This window comes from Colossoma macropomum, unplaced genomic scaffold, assembly GCF_904425465.1.
Source record: "Colossoma macropomum unplaced genomic scaffold, Colossoma_macropomum, whole genome shotgun sequence".
In the NCBI taxonomy this organism is placed as follows: Eukaryota; Metazoa; Chordata; class Actinopteri; order Characiformes; family Serrasalmidae; genus Colossoma; species Colossoma macropomum.
In genome coordinates, this window is record NW_023494785.1 from 13,296,947 (window position 1) to 13,314,613 (window position 17,667).

The 17,667-nt window shown below is 39.3% G+C and overlaps 1 protein-coding gene across 1 annotated transcript; it reads left to right on the forward strand.

The window, feature by feature from the left end:
• The first annotated feature begins 44 nt into the window (after positions 1–44).
• Positions 45–15,939, forward strand: colq (collagen-like tail subunit (single strand of homotrimer) of asymmetric acetylcholinesterase). Its single transcript, XM_036582912.1, has 17 exons — positions 45–1,765; positions 4,346–4,452; positions 4,818–4,922; positions 8,467–8,511; positions 9,841–9,867; positions 10,893–10,964; positions 11,495–11,557; positions 11,737–11,763; positions 11,913–11,957; positions 12,054–12,089; positions 12,357–12,437; positions 12,525–12,621; positions 14,123–14,262; positions 14,603–14,722; positions 14,861–14,987; positions 15,077–15,179; positions 15,275–15,939. The coding sequence occupies exons 1-17, from the start codon at positions 1,672–1,674 to the stop codon at positions 15,342–15,344; spliced, it is 1,359 nt and encodes a 452-aa protein (XP_036438805.1). The 5' UTR covers positions 45–1,671; the 3' UTR covers positions 15,345–15,939.
• Positions 15,940–17,667: the final 1,728 nt, after the last annotated feature.

Genomic DNA, 17,667 nt, shown 5'->3' on the forward strand with positions numbered 1-17,667 from the left:
GAGGTGTGGAACATCTCTGCAGATGTCTTTGAAACACTGAAAGCAAGTCTCCTAAAGAGAATGGGAGCTTTAATAAAGGCAAAGGGTGGACACATTAAATACTGAAAAAAATATATTTAGTTGTTGAGACTTCTGAGTTTGAGTTTTCTGCTTTATTCTGACCACGAAAAAGTGATTAACTTGTCATAATGGCACTTTAAACTGGAAATTAAATAAACAAAAAGATGATCTCTGACTTCTGCACAGCACTTTATACATTTTTATGTTGTAGGGATTTAACATAATTTTACTTTTCTTTACAGAAGTAGTGCTCAGATTGTGTTGTGATGCTGGCAGAAGTGCAATGTTTGGTCAGTACTTAAGAGTGTATGTCCTGTAAGTGTATGTAAATATGTTGGCATTGGATTGATGTCTGTGGCAGGGGTAAAATGTAGGGCTGGAGTGTAGGGCTCTGGTTAAGCTCAGTCCAGCCTCCAGTCAATTAAAGCCTTCCTGTCCTCTGCTTCCCCTCTGTGTCAAAGACCATTACCTCACTGATCTTCCTTAGCCATAGAGCAAAGCAAGACCACTCCTTGTAGGTGCAAATTTCTAAGGTTATTTATTGGAACAGTTCAGTGAATTTTGCTCTGCTGATATAGCTGTAGATGTTTTAATTAATACTTTAAAGTCAGTTTCCCATGTGCTAGTAAATCACTGAGCCATTTGAAGAACATTTCTTTCTTGAGAATGTACACTTTATACTGATCTCTACAAGGTGGATGAGTGTGGGTGGTTCAGGTTTTATTGTGTTCAGCTGGAGGATGTAAATTAAATGTGATTATTAAAATGCAGTGTCTCTCTTTCTCTCTCCGTTTTCTTCATGCTGATGAATTGGCAACTGCAGTGGACGGCATTAATAGTGTTCTCCCTGCTACAGGACTTAAGTGGCCCTCTCCTTAATTGCTGTGTCATTAATTCTAAGGCAAGGAAAAGGCCAGCAAGTTCTCTGCTGCGCTGGTCGATATGGCCTGCTTAAAGGACAGCTGAGGAAGGGAACAGGAGAAGCTGAATTCCTCATTCATTCCTGAAGTCCCATTCCAATAATGTTACTACTATTTGTAATAAATAATATTTTTTAGACCTTAAAGGGTGCTATTTCAAGTGGTAGTGTTATTTTTACTTTCTATAATGTTGCATGTGGTTGTTCAAGAATTTTAGTAATTCTATTCCTGTGTTATCACAGACACAAGGTCATATTTTACTCCAACATGCGCATGTGACATGTCAACATGACCACTGAGAGGTGTGTACATGCCATATATGTGTAAGCCAGTAGTAAAGCATGCATATGAATGATGCAATGACGCATTGACACCTCAATGTCAGTCTGTGTTGTTTTGTTTTCTCTCTCCTTTTGCGGCAGGGGAAAACAAAGGCAGTGCCAGTAGTAAGAAGCTAATATTGACTACAAAGAGCAGCTGACCCCTATATATTTAGCATAGGGCCAATGCAAGGGAGCAATTTAACCGTGGCATGGGCTGGCATTCCGTTCTGTAGGAGGCGTGGGGATACTGAGAGAGGCAGGGAGGGGAGTGGGTGTGAGACAGAAAGAGAAGGGGGAGTGTTGTGGTGTGAAGCCTCAGTTTGCTAGCCAGAGCGGTTGGAGGTATAGAGTGTACTGCAGCCAACAGCATGTTCCTTCTTACATTTGGACTTTACTTACCTCTCCTCCTTCATCATGCCTCATCATACTCCTTCATCGACAACATCTTCACCTTTCCAGCAGGTACGACAACTCCTGTATCACTCCAGTATCTGTTTCTTATCTGAAGTCTGCACTCACTATGCTTGCTTTTCATCAATTTGTACACGTTAAGGTTTGATGAATCAAGAAAATGGAAATGATTGCAACATGTTGGACATTGACAGAAGACTGACACTGTCTGCACATTGTATGTGACTCTATTTTACATTGTTGGACATTTGTAAAGGAATACCATCACCAAATATTTCTACCGTTACGTCCAGTTAGAAGTATAGACATGTACCCTGAGTAGATTTTTGAAGGTTCTAGCCACTAATACAATACTATGTAATTGCTTAACAGACTTTCAAAAACAACATGTTACATCTATGCTCAGCAAACTGTAAAGAGAAGAGCTTTTTTTTTCAGATGGGTTCAAACTAAGGACAGAAGCAGCAATATGATGTATTTACTGTGAACGTTTTAAGTTTTGATTTTCATCAGGATTTTGTTTAATGCTTATGTCTAGTTGCATTTGGTAGCTACATTAGTCAAAATACTTGTGCGGTGTGGTGCATGTGTGTCTGACTGCATTTGCGATGCAGTCAGTGTTTTACTGGTTTAGTCAGATTTCTTTGCGCCTTTTTCTTTACTGATTTGCTATGTACTGTGGTTCATAATGATTTATTTTTAATGTAGTTTTGTTAAATCTGATGAAAAATTCATGATTTTGTGGATTTTGGTTCTGATTATAAATTCTGAATGTAGATGAATCCTCACTGGAAATATAAGGACATTAGTGCTCTTGTGCTGTTACTGGTTTCTTGTCCCTTTTTGTTCAGTACAATTAAAATGTTTTTTCCTTACTCAATCTTGAAGAGCACTGCACCTTAAAAACTGGCTATAAATATCTAAATACACTAGTATATTGTAGTACATTCTGCATCTGCATTTGTAGTACAAAAAACAGTCATTACAGATTAAACGTGTTCTGTACAAACTACTGTATGTACTACTGACTCAGCGAGTAATCTTACTATCTAGCAACAAAATAGCACCAACATAGAGTTGTGCAAAAGTTTTAGATATCCAAGAAAAAAATAGATTTAAAACGCTTTAATTGGGCAGTGTGTGTTCATTTGCTCAGAAAAACACTAAAATTAGAATGAATATAAATAATAGAAATACAATAAATATGAAATAATAAATTTCATATTTGTTAATGTTTTCATGTAACCATTTCCAAACCTCTCCTCATGGCAGCTCTGTTTTGTAGTTATCATCCAATACCTGTTTTGTCCAATCAGTGCTTCGTTAAATTAATTCAGTGGTGGATTTGAAGAAAACAACACAACATAACAACAAACTTTGATGTTATAGTCAGCACACAATCTACTCTTTTGAATGAATTTTTTAAGCCAAAAAATGCTTATTTCCCAGATAAATTATTTTGCTGACAGTACTGTACAAGTCACTGTTTACCTCCAACACATTTTAATGTACTGCTAAAATTGTGATTGTTTATCCAATGGCCACTTTGCTTAAATCATGCAAAATCAAACAGTTGCCACTGCAGCATCATGGTAGGTCTGCATGATGTAGACAAAATATTCTAGTATTTTTCCATATCATACAGCTTTACCATGACATTAGAGCTATAGTATTACAGTTAGATCACTGCTTACTGCAATTGTGCTGTATCTTGCAGTTTATTAAAAACGCATTGGTGAATCTATAATGTGATGTGGTTAAATTAAAGATTGGTCTTTTTATGCATTATAATGACCAGAATAAATTACTTTTGATGGATCACATGAATACTCTGCACCCTCAAACCACCCACAGAAACACTCATTTGGAATTGTGAATGATCAGAATGCTCACAGCAGTAGTAGTTAATTAGTAATAATAATAAAAAAATAATAAAAAACTTGTTGAAAAAACTTGATTTGTATATTTCAGCTTTCTGTAAAATCAGTATTATGAAGATTGTGATAACCTTTTAAAAATGATTCAGTTGTATGCAAAAGTTTGAACACTGATATATATATATATATATATATATATATACATATATATATACATATATATATATGCCGTAACTTTTGCATAGGCCACATTTTGTTGTTATTTTTAATGTTAAATTCAGCAAATAAACAGTCGTGCATTAAAATGTGCAGAGGCGTGTTCTCTGTAGAGGGTGTGTTAACTTATTTTCAAACACAACATGTAATTTAAGCAGGGGGTGCCCAAAATATTACATATGACTGTATATTGTGCACTTTCAAGGACTAGCTCTGAGCTTTCTAAAACCATATAACCTATTTAGCTCATTTTAGTTGGTTCCACAGTGTAGTATTGTTTGAAAGCATCTGTTGTTGCTTTTTCACAAACTGGCTCTCCATGTGCTGCAGTTTCTGATTGGGTCTTTAAATCCAGCAGTTGGCAGAGGAGCAATAGATCCATTAGGCTCTGACTGGCTGTGCCACTGTGTGTTTCCAGACTCAGGCACAGCTGTCATGCTCCTTCCCAAGCTCTGCTTGCACTGTATGGCAGGGTTACCCTGTCGCGCTACTTTGCTGCATGTTTGTTGACATGTTCTATTATTTCTCCCAACCACAGATCTGGAGGCGCTGGAACCAAGGAAGAAATTCGACCCATGCTGTTTACTGGCTCCACCTCCGCCCCCCTTGTTTCCCCCACCCCCCTCACTGTGGCGCAGGCCTCCGGTATGACATGTGACTCTTGCTTCAGTAACAGTGATTTGTCCTTGGATAAGTTCCATGCTTCCTATGGGCCCCTCAGGTGCTCTGCTGGTCTGAGGGCAAAAATGAATGCTGATATTGATCACTAGATGAGATGGATCTATGGATCATGTTCATAAAAGCATTAGAATGGTAGAGATACCTTTTGCATATGGGACTGGTCATTTAAATTATTAGGGTGATATCAATAGCTTGTGTGTATGGAACAATACATGCCAACTCAAACTAGAATTAAAAATAAATGTTAATGTACATGTTTTCAATAACCAAGACACAGTTGGATGAACCTTACAATAAACCCAAGATCAAGTACCTGCCTTCTCTTATAGAATGATGATGGTAGTACATGGGTAAAAAAGAACACAGATGAAGAGGATCATAAGTTGCCCTGCTCTGTGGGACCGCCTGGACCAGCCGGCCCTGCAGGTCCTCAGGTATGGTCTTTACTTTCACCAAATACAAAGCAGGCACTAACTACTTAAGCTCTAGGTCTATTAGTCAGTTATTAGTATTAAGACTTATTGTCTACCACTATGAAACTGATGTGTAAGGTATATAGTTATGAGAGTGAGGAAGGCAGGTTTGATGGAGTACCCTGCTCTAGCATGCCCATTTCAACAAAGGAAGAGCTTGTTAATTAACTAATTAATTGGTTAATTTGTGCTATAGCAGAGAAAATACTGTGGCATCTGCCATGGGCTCCGTACTCTGTGGGGAGCTTAGAGGGTGTGGCCATGTACAGTAGCTCTTGGAGCGCTGTTGCTGTTGTTAGTATAGTTGCGTTTATTAGAGTAATTGTGTCTGAGGAGGGTTAGCTTTGCAGTGTAACTAGTGGTCAGAAGTGTCTACCCTCCTTGTGTGACATGTCCCCCCGTGTTAGCCCCTCCCTGTGTTTTATGTTGGGGTAGCATGGGGCTGGGGCTGCTTTTCAAAATTAAAAAAAGTGTCCTATAAGTGCTATGTTGGCTGTGTCTTTTGCGCCAGTGCTACGCTGGTGTCAGACACAGGAGAAGGCTGCTGAGCTTGAGGAAAATGGGGGTTCACCAACGAACTCGGAGGCTAAACTAGCTATACTATATGGCCAAAAGTATGTGGGAAGCCTTCCTAATTATTGAGTTTAGATGTTTCAGCCACTCTCATTGCTAACAGGTGTATAAAATCAAGCACGCTATGCAATTTCCATAGACCAGTGGTCTTCAACCCTGGTCCCGGAGAGCTACCTTCCTGCACTGCCTAGTTCCAAACACAATTTACCACACCTGCTCCAGCTAATCAGCCTCTTCTAAAGTTCCTAATTGGCTGGATAGATGTATTAAAGTAAGGGGTTGGGCAGCTTTGCGGATACAGGTTGGAACTAAACTTTATGGGAAGATAGCTTTCCAGGATCAGGGTTGGAGGGCACTGGCGTGGACGAACAATGGCAGTAGAATGGGTCGTACCAAAGAGCTAAGTCACTTTAAATGGGGCATTGCCATAGGACAGTTTGTGAAAGTTCTGCCCTACTAGATTTGCTCTGGTCAACTGTAAGTGCTATTGTTGTAAAATGGAAGCATCTAGGAGCAACAAGAGCTCAGCCATGAATCTGTAGACCACTTAAACTCACAGAGCATGCCTACTGGAATGCATAGTGCCAGGAGTAAAGTTTGGTGGAGGAGGGAACATGGTCTGGGGCTATTTTTCAGGTTTGGACTTGGCCTCTTAGTTCCAATGAAGGGTAATGTTAATGCTACAGCATAGAGTATACAACTCCATATTAATGCCCATGGTTTTGGAATGGGACATCCAACCAACTTATATAGCTGTGATTGTCAAACACATAATGTGTATCAGGTTAAGTCATTCTTTTAGCATTGAGCACCACTCATGAGGCATGTCTTCATGAACTTTTTTAACTTTTTAATGAGGCATGTCTTCATGAACTTTTTTAATCCTTAAATATGATCTGATACTGTGATATACAACCAAAGTTGGGAGGCTGTGCAAAATGTAAATAAAAACAGAATTCAATTATATGCAAATCATTTAAACCTTATATTTAAAATAAAATTAAATAGTACAAAGACAACATATCAAATCAAATGTCCAGGGTGTATCCTGCCTTCCGCCCAGTGACAGCTGGGATAGGCTCCAGCACCCCACCGTGACCCGGAAGGATAAGCGGTTTAGATGATGTATGTATGTATGTATGTATGTATGTATGTATATATATATATATATATATATATATGTGTTGAATTTGATGCCAGCAACGTTTCAAAAAATTTGGGACGGGGGCAATAAAAGGCTGGCCTTTCAGAAGTAAGCATGGGGAGGGGCTCACCACTCTGTGTAAGAATAGTGCAACAATTCAAGAATGACGTGTTTCATTCTCTTAGATAAATGAGAATACTTGACATTTCTCAAAGTAAAATAGCAAAGAACTTTGGGATTTCATCATTTACGATACATAATATAGATATATAGAGTCCACCACCTTCTCTGGGCCCAAGCTCATTTAAGACGGACTGACGCGAATTGAGAAGTGTCCTGTGGTCCAGTACATTTAAAATTGAAATTCATTTTGGAAATCAGTCCTCCGGGCATTTCACTTTCGAATCTATAGCAATTGGTCCCACAGTTCCCAAACGCATACAGTAGAAAGAAGTAGTAAGAAGCGGTAATGCAACACATGCCCCTGTCCCAACTTTTTTTAAACATGTTGTTAGCATCAAATTCAAAATGGGCATATATTTTTCAATAAGCAATAAAATTTCAACATTTGATATGTTACTTTTGTAATATTTTCAATTAAATATATGGTTTAAATGGATTCCATATCATTAAATTCTGTTTTTATTTACATTTTGCACAGCATTCCAATTCTTTCGGAAATGGGGTTGTATTTGAAAACATTGTGATATTGAATATTAATCCGATCCTTCCTGTTTATCAGATTTTCATTCTATAGCTTAACCCTTGCCTTATGCCATGAGGCTAATATGTCCTTCCCTGTCCCAAATTCACCAGGTTATGTGACCATTAACTGAATACTAGCATGCTTTGTCCAGCTACATGGCCTCCGTGGCCAAATCACATTGTCAGGATTGACTTTTGCCCAGAAAGCTCCTCTGAGGTGTTGAGTTCTGAGTCAGCTGCATGTGTGGTCAGTTCTGTTTCAAGGGTGCTTCCCCTCTCAACATGTGAGACCCATGTGACTCCCCCTGGTCACTTTCTGCAGTGACATGGATGCACGGGGCTTGGCCCCCTGCTACATGGCGACCCATTAACGCTCTACATTTAGAGCGGACGGAAATAGCCTTTTTCCACTGCCCAGCTCTGCTCCACGCACCTTTCTTAGAAACAGTCTGCTGCTCGCGACAGCTTCCTGAGTCTAGTCTGCCCCATAGACTAAATAAAGAGGCTATTTGTCTGCATGATATGTGATCTAGTATCATCTCAGCAAGAATGAAGAGGCTGTTTGTCTGCATGATATGTGATATACTATCATCTCAACATCATAGACAATGGATATTTCAATAAGACACCTTCAATAAGAAAAACGTGTTTTTAACACCTTACGTCCAAATGTGGGTCCATGTATCAAATCCTCACTCTTACACTGCAAAAATTATGTCTTAGCAAATGAAAATAAGCAATTTAGTAATCTTGTGATATACCTACAATAATCTCATAATGAAAAATATTAGATATGTTGGCTAAATTTAAATCACTTGCCACCACATACAACTTACATATTATTTTCATAGTAGTTATAGTAGTTACTGGGTACTAAGTAATAAGAATAGTATTTAAATTATAAGCCTAAAATTTAAGGGACTAAGAGATCATTGCAAGTCTAAGTAAGATATTCTGTAACATCACTGACCATGGAGTTCATTTCTGATGATCTGCAGATTATTGCAACTGATGTCTGTTAGAGCTTTATAAGGACTGAACCTCTAATGTGTTCTACAAATACAGTGTTAATGTCGTTCACAGGGCCCTCCTGGATTACCAGGACCAAATGGACCAAAAGGTGAAAAGGTACTACATGCACACACATAGGGAAAGTAAAGTGTTACATGGATATTTTATGTAGTTAAATAGGTTATAGTAGAAGGTGCTTTTAGTCATGTTCTCATTTTCTCGTAGCAACATAGCAGTTGAATTTCACCCTATAACTAAAGTGTTTTGCTTACTGAGTTATGTGTGTAAGAATTCACACCTATATTATTTTATTTACCTTATTGGAAGCTACAAAATAACATTGTTTTGAAGCATGTAAACAACTCACAGTGAGACCCATTCAGGCTCAGAATTTTCAGTTTTATTGTGCTGACATATGCTCTTCTATTTTGTGGTCAAAATTAAATTTGCCATGTTTGACATACTTGTCACTAATACTTTTTTATTTTTAGTATATATTTTAATGTATTTCTGTTAAAAAGCTTGTCTGGTTCAAATACCCTATAACTGTATTGAATTCATTGTGTTTTATATCAGTTTACCAGACTTTTTACAGACCATGGTCTGGTACAGTTAGCCCTTTGGTGTTGGTTGTAACGGATGCCACTTACAGCTGAATTTTTCACAGATGATAGGTGTTGAAAATAAAGTTCACAGCTGCATGCAAAAGTTTGAATACCCCCGCTTAAATTACATGTGTGTTGATTTTCCATGTGAACACATCCTCTACACGAAATGAGCTTAAATATCTACAAATTTCTACAAGTTTTACTCTACAATTTCTGTTTATTTGCTGAGTTAACATATTGGAAAAAATAAAACACACTATAAAATGTGCCATTATTTTTGCATGGGCCACATTTTATATTTTATGTTTTTTCCAATATATTAAATTCAGTAAATAAACAGTAATTGTACATTAAAAAGTGAAGAAGTGAGGTTGTGTTAACTTGAAAAGTTTTTACGTAATTTCACCAGGTGTGCTCATACTTTTGCATATGACTTGTATGTTTTCATTTGTAGTAGAAACATTTGCTACATTTGCTCAAATATTTTTAAAATTATGAAGTAAAAATTAAAATGTATTGTGTCCTGCTCTCCTCTATATCACACTGTGGCATCTACATCTTTGCTGGTTCCAGGATGTTTAATGATGTACTCAGTTTTAAATATAAATCACTTGAATTAAATTTTGCCGTCTCTTATTTGTAATCTCTCTTTAATGCAGCAGCATTGAACCTGAACCACTTTAGCTTGAGTTCCATTAAATGCTTTCTAATGAGACGCACAGTGTACAAAAACAAATAAGGCCACATTCATTATGCAGCACATTGATGCACTGCCTCTCATCTTTCTTTCTTTTCCACTCTTCTCCTCCTCTGCACCCACCCTACTCCATGTTGCCAGGGAGAAATTGGGAGACCAGGACAAAAGGTGAGACACTGCATTAACCATTCCATTTTCTAACATAAGTGGATTTGCACAAAAAAAGAGAAAGCTCAATACATGCGCACACACTCTGTTCTTGGCCCGGCTTCTTCACACTGCAGCCACGCGCACAAACACAATACAGGCATAATGAAATTCTAAGCAAATGCAACCTTGACACACATTCTCAGGGCACAGAGTGCAGACAGAGCACTGCATCTCTGAAGCCAGTGTGTGCTTAACAACAGAAGCCACTGGTGGTGTCCCTTATTAGAGTCTGAACCACATCCAGCCCTCCATGGAATCGTCCCCATGGCCCCCGTCCCACCATTCCACTGATGCACAGGTGTGGTTTCCTGGAGGGCTTCGTCAGTAATCAGACGGGTTGGATGTAGGACAGATGGAAGATAAGAGAGGAAGTGCTAGTGCAGTGTATGCTAGGAGAGGGGAGAAGAGCATGGTGGCACTGGTAGAGGAAGCTTTGCAGCATTGCAGTGCAATTTAGCTTAGTGCTGAAGCTGCCCCATAAATCATTCGCTTTCCCACAAGCCCTGGCTCCTGCCCCCTGCACATCATTTAATTAAAGCCAGCAGAGTGATGGGCCTTGTTCTAGTTTTCCCTCTCAATTTCTATGGCTCTCTCTCTCGCTCAATGCTACTCTGCCTTTCAGGAACACTCTGGAGACGCACTGTCCTCACCTTGTGTTTATTGTCCTGTCTTTGAACTCTCGAGCAAATTCAGAGATTGCTCTACATTGATTTTAGGAATGTAATAAATGAGAAAATGAGAGCAAGTAATCAAGCTACTCTAGCAAGCGGACACTCCATCTGAAGCTTTGTGTTGCTTTAGCTTCCTTTACAAAAAACATTTTCTATTACTACTTGTCAACCTTGCTTTACATGTACATTATAATTGAGGGTGAATCTCTTGCAATGTGCTCAGACGTGCTCAGAATGTTTCATTTTGATCTACAAAACCAAAAGGTCTCAATATTTTCTGAGTGTTGTTTTTCATGATGTGCATTGTTCCAGGGACGCACTGGTCCTCCTGGTCTCCCAGGGCGACAGGGACCAAGTGGATGGCCTGGACCAAGTGGGCCCAAGGTGAGTGAGCTCCATCAGTGTGACTCCATGAGAGCCAGCCTTCAAACCTCACAAACTTTACAAGCACACTGCAAAAAATGATGCAAATTGAAATTATTGAAAGTCTAGTCAATGTCTCTAAAATTTCAAATTTTGTTTTAGGAACATTATAAGATCATTTAACTTATTTCTAGCCTTTAGATGTTTTTTTCAGTAATTTTGGAAAGTGAAATTGTTTGACTATATTGCAGATAAGTTTGTTTGTTTCAAGCATATTACTTAAAACAAGCAACATTATCTGCCAATATAGTGAGAACATTTTTCTTAATAAAATGACTTAAAACTAAGTCAAAAAGTTAAAAAGAAAGTCTAGAAATAAGTTAAATAATCTGATATTAAACATACAACAATTTCAACATGAGAAATATTAGAAATATGGACCAGAATTTAAGTTTTCACTTGCCAAGATGCTATTTTTTGCAGTATATGAAGTTCCATGTTGTCAGTGTGCTGATCTTGGTACACTATAAAATATCTGATGTGTTTGTTAGGGGGAGAAAGGTGACCCTGGACTGATGGGCATGCCTGGAGCAAGAGGACCAGTAGGACCCAAGGTTTGGGCAGTGTGAAATCAATAAGTCTCACCACACAGAACAATGTTGCTGTGAAACTTCATTTACTTTTCCAGCCAAACATGACAGACATCCAATAATTGTTGTACATATTATACAGTGCTTGTATATTTCATTGAGGTATCAACTCTTTTTCTCAACAATCTTGTTTGGCGATGTAGGGATTGCCTGGATATAAAGGAGAAAAGGTGAGTTTGTTGTGCATGTTTGTCTGTATATGCCCTTTGTTTTCAACTACTGAAGCTAGAATTATTTGAATAATCAATTGTTGGAGTTTTTTTTTCACTGCTATTGTGTTTGATGTATGTAATGATGTTTTCATGTGCTGTCATTTTAGGGTTCAAGAGGAGACAGAGGTGAAGCCGGCCAGAAGGGTGAGAAGGTGAGGCTGTCACGTTGTTCTTCTTGGTCCAAGCCTGTAGTGAAATGTGACACTGTTGATGTTTTATTTCTAATGGAGAACTACTCTGTGTTTCAGGGCACAATGGGTCTGCCAGGAATGCTTGGCCAGAAGGTGAGGATGCCAGTTGCCCAATGTTTTTACGCTCTTAATAAAAAGCTTAGATTAAAACATAGTTCATTTATGTTTTATCCCTAGTTTATTCAAAAGTGTACTGTAATGTACTGTAGCACAGAGACAAAACAAATAATAATAAAATACATTACTGTCCAATTGCTTATGGATCGCAATGTAGTCTTTAAATTTATGCACAGACTAGAAAAAAAGGTGCACTGAGCTAATGTTGATCGATGTTAACGAAACGTGATTTTTTTTTGGCAGGGTGAAATGGGGCCAAAAGGAGAGCCTGGAATCGCAGGAAACAGAGGGCCCACTGGCCGACCAGGAAAGAGAGGCAAACAGGTGAGGGACTTCCCAAGAATAATGATAATATGGTTTCTATTCATTCAGTTACATTTGGAGCTCATATTTGTCTAATGTCTCTTTCAGGGGTCAAAGGGAGATACTGGTTTCATTGGACCAATGGGACCTGCAGGCCCTCAGGGACCTCCTGGTCATCCGGGTCCTCCTGGTTTGCCTGCCTCAGGTTAGAGTTTGCAACAACATATAAATTGGACAAATTAACATAATCTTAAATAAAATTGTTGTATTTTAGAATTTAGGGTCCTGCATAATTCAGGAGCTTTTTGCCTTCAGACTAATCTTCAATAAGTGAAATGCAAGTTCAGGGGCATTCAGGGCAGATTTGGCCAGGCAAGAACACTGCACTCTTTATAATCTCCTGAAACGAGAGAACTGGGTTTAAAAGGGCTTTGATTCCTATGCAACTCACCCAACATAGATGCCATTGTCCTTGAATTAAAGCTATCATACAAGTCAGTATGTCATTCAAAACCAGTTTCCTGGAGTACACAGACAGAACAGCAGACGTTATGTCATGCTCCCGCTTATGTTACAACTGTTATACACTGCACTGAATATTACCGTGTGAATCTGTTGGTTCTGTGTGAAAGGTGATAGAGAATTAGGCCTTGCAGTGTGCAGAGCTCGCATAAGTGAGAGGACTTTAAATCAGTACAGGATGTCACACCGAAGGATCATTTTAGTCTCAGAGCAACCTGATCTGCCCTGCTAGATCCCAGAGCCATGACATCACATCCTTAAACTGGCCGAGAGAGAGAGCAGGCTCCTCACAGATACACACACATTATGTCATCACTTTATTAATGTGACAGTTGCTGTCTTGTTCTGATTTCTGCACAAATTCAGTCAAATCCTTACTCTTTGTGATAGACAGCAGAGTGATAGAGCAGGTATGGGTTGGCAATTGGAAGGCCTGGGACAGTTCCCAGTGTGTCCATATGTGTGTGGGCCACTCAGAGAATGAGAGACATGCATTGTCATTTTTAATGTTGTCTTATATAAAATTAATGGAGAACGCCCGGGATAAACAGGATGTGCCGGGCAAATACTATAGTACACATATCTAGACGCATTAGTGGCCAACTGCATTCACAATGTGTGGCCTTTGGCTAAACCTGTAAATGCCACCACCCCAAGAACAAAGCATAATTATAACAGCTGGAAAAAGTTAAACCGCATAGGCTAGTTTGAGAGAGAGAGACGGAGAACAACTTTAAAAGCACAAGGTGGAAGGGGAATAATAACTGAAAAAAACAGAAAAGATGCAAAGTAATGGAGAAATGAAAGTACCTGGCTTGTTTGGATATCAGAGTGGGCCGTGCAGAAGAGGTCAATTAGCCTTCTTGTTCAGTATATTTGCACGCTAAGGCTACAGATGGCTGGCTTAATGTTAATATACTATGTACTGTCACATGGCTAATTAACTAGTGCAATGACAGGGTGGAGGGGGCGTTGTTTGTGGGTCATGGTTGTTAGGGGAGGTCACTGTGGTTGTAGTGGGCTGGAAAAGTCCAGGGCTGAAACATAATGTACATATTCCAGGTTCTTTGAATCAACCTCTAAACTCTAGGAATGGTCTTGAGATGCCATTCTATTTGGAATATTCAGAGAAACAGAGAGATGTTTATATCACCACTCAGTGTGAATGACTGTCTGTTCTTCAGGGCTGTACATGGTGGGGCCAAAAGGGGAGAAGGGACAGCCAGGCATTCCAGGCCGTTGTAGCTGCAGCTCCCCCATGAATGTCAACAGCCCTCCTTATGACAAGCACTCGTTCAGAAGCAGCTACCCCAAAGTGCCAGCGGTAAGCCAGTTTTTGCTTTATTTTTCATTAAAGTATTTTAATTAATTACTACTAGCAATGTTTCAACGTTTATCTTAAACTGGTTACAACAACCAGTTAAAACTACATAGCAAGACAGTATAATACAATCATTACAAAAGTCCTACTGAACAAATAAGGTTATGATTTAAAGACTTGTCAGCAGCCATCTCTAAATTGTTTGCAACTCAGCTGTTTCACATAATATAAATTTTCACTCAATCAGTTTGTCTGTTTCTTTCAGCAGTGCTTTTCAAAATTCCCATTTCACAACCTTTGGTGCTAAACCATAAATTATTGATTGAAAGTGTTTTGCTTGCAGATTTTTGTGGTGAATAATGAACAGGAGCTGGACCGTCTGCACACGGATAATGCACTGGCTTTCCGCAAAGACCAGAGAGCACTTTATTTCAAGGACATTGATGGGTGGCTGCCAATTCAGGTACAACCCTATTGATATGTTTCTTGTAACACATTTATTAATTTGAGCATTTGGACCTTACAGCTGGGGAGCATAACAATAGAGCATATTAATGCTTAAGGTTAAGTTTCTAAACTCTGTAAGACTTTGTTATTGCAGCTGACACCATTCCAGTCAATGGAGCATGCTCCAGACATGGATGGTTTCTGCGGGGACGGCATTGTGCAGGTTGAGAACGGAGAGGAGTGTGATGATGGAAACAAAGTGGTCACAGACGGATGCGTCAGTAAGTATGGCCTCTCAATGACACTTTCCTTTCAAGGAAACTAGTTTGTCTGTCTGCTTTCTTCCTTCAACTTTGCTCTTGTTTCTCAGAGTGTAGACATGCGTACTGTGGAGATGGCTATCGCTATGAGGGAGCTGAGGAGTGTGATGGAAAAGATTTTGGATATCAGACCTGCAAATCTTATCTGCCTGGGTAAGTGCCTGCTCAAGCATTCTCCAATGTAATCCACTGATAGTGCCACTGTTTTAGATATCCAGAGAAAGACTGAGTGATCTTTTTCTCTCCAGAACATACGGACGTCTTAAGTGCACATCCGACTGCTTCATCGACTCTACAAACTGCAAGTATTTTACATGAGAAAAGAGGAAAACAACAGTAGAGCCCACAGTCTCGTTTGAGCGTCAGGGAACAAGATCCAGGTAACCCAAGACACTGCAAACAACGAGAATCCAAGGGCGTGATGAGAATACATTTGATGGGGAAATTAATAAGAATATGTATATTATGCTCCTTTGTTGAAAAGCTGCTGAGAAGCCACATAGCTCACTGGGAAAAGAGCAGTCTGCTCAGTTATGGCAAACGCACAGGACCCTTCGCTCTCTGTCTTAAAAACTCAACCAGGATTTCAGACGCCGTTCTCCGATCAGCCTCCTCTCTTTGGTGCTGGGCACCTGGCTCAACATTCTGCTTAGATGGTTTGCCACGCTAAGAGGAACATGGAGAGCCTGCTGTCTTGAAAAGACCAGCCCAGGCCAGACCCTTCAATACCTCAATGTAGAACTTTTCCACAAGAAGGCCATCTTCTCTGTGGTCCAACCCCACTGTCCTTTGCCCAGGGTGCTGTGTATCTGGACTGCAATGTGAACAATTTACTGTAGAAATTTTGCATGGGGCTGAAAATGGTGTAGCTATGGCAACAGGCTACTTATGGTATGTATCCAAGGCAAAAAAAGAAAACCACTTAAAGCTGCATACATAGAGTTTAGTGGATGGGCCTTGACCAAATCTGGAAACCAAGCATCACGTTAGAAGCTCTAGGTTAAATAGGCTGGCTCTTTTAGAGCGTAGTCTATGACACTAGTGCTCAGCAGGTTGATCTTTTCCACAGACAGGTGGGCTGCTAAGCCAAGCGCATGGCTGCAAAAACATCAGCTGAGCTGCAAGGTCAGAAAAGCCCCTCTCTATGGAAAACAATAGAAAGATTTGAGCAAGCTTAGGCTACTAATGCTTCTTGACCGAAGTGTTATGTGTAGGTGCTCTGACTACAGTCTCATAAAGGTCAGGGTTAGATTTTAGCCAGACATTCGCATTCATACCTCAGGAACTCGGTGAAGAGAGTCCTCTCATCATTAGAGCCTCTTCACCTCTATCCCTAGGTGGAGCAAGGCTGGCATATTCCAGTATTCTTAAGCTGATTCTTCTGGTATTGCTGACGTTGCTGTCTTTTGTATACTATGTGTATGCTGTTAATGCTTCTAGATATGATGAATGAAAAAAGCCCCATTTTGCCTCCAGGGTTGTTTTGGGTGATAACTGTGTCACATGTGAAGGCTCTCAAACTGTTATAAAGGATTTCTATACTGTCAGTCAGCTTTGGCAGAGGAAGTCCATTGCTGCTACCTAGTAGGCTAAAGACTGTTGGAATGAACCTGAAATGATTAACCAGTTAATGACTGTTTATTTCTTAAAAGTGGAGTTTGGACATGTAGCATGCCTTCGCTCTCTATGGTCAGTGTAGCATATATAAATATATATTGTACTTATTGGTCTGCTTTTCTTGTATTAAAGTGGTATATGACATTTTTGATACAGTAAGCTACATATTTCCATAAGCTATAAGCAGCATTTGCTATGGAGACCTCTCCTTACTTAATTATTTCTGGGGGTAATACACCTAACCTGTCTACAGATCTAATGTGTATCTTGAAATTGTTCTGGTGCATGTATTGTTACTGTATACTCTCACTGAAAAGATCAAGAATGCAGTACTGCAATGGTTTAATGTATGTGTATAGTTTTTATTGCCAGTGTACTGAGCAGAGTTTTCAATACTGTTTTTGTTGAAGCAGGGATGACTGTTAGCAAAGTGCTTTAGCTTTCTCATGGACTGTTATCTTCTTTTCCAGCAATTTGAGGAAGTATGTTAACATCGTATATTGCACTATATACAGAAGGGCACCAAGGCACAGTATGCATCCACTGGTGCAGTTGCATGTTGAGACATAATGTAGCGATGACTGTTCTGTTCCATTGTGACGTGGAGAGTAAACAAGTTCTTATTAAAATTCTAATGTTTGATACGGTCCTGTAATAAGGTCAAAATAAAGCTTAAAGTAATATTGTATGAAATCTTCCCAATTATTACACCTTTAAAAGGTTCTTCAAGCGTTCTTTAGTAAAGATGATGGTTTTACAGTGCCAGGAAAAAGTATGTGAACCCTGTGGATTTACCTAGTTTTTTGCATTAATTGATCATGAAGTGTTATCTGACTTTCATCTAAGTCACAAGTACAGACAAACACAGTGTGCTAAAGCTAAGAACACACAAACACTAATAATCTTTCATGTCTTTATTGTGCACACCAATTAAACATTAACAGTAGATTTAAAAACTTTGGGTTTAATAACTGGTTGAACCTCCTTTGGCGGCAACCTTGTTCTTCCGGTGCTTTTGGTAGCT

Bases quoted from the DNA above. Each gene is read 5' to 3' on its own strand.
- colq (XM_036582912.1), top strand. From the start codon at position 1,672: ATGTTCCTTCTTACATTTGGACTTTACTTACCTCTCCTCCTTCATCAT. The intron at 4,453-4,817 runs GTATGACATGTG...CTTCTCTTATAG, and splicing joins CACTGTGGCGCAGGCCTCCG to AATGATGATGGTAGTACATG. The intron at 14,988-15,076 runs GTAAGTATGGCC...CTTGTTTCTCAG, and splicing joins GGTCACAGACGGATGCGTCA to AGTGTAGACATGCGTACTGT.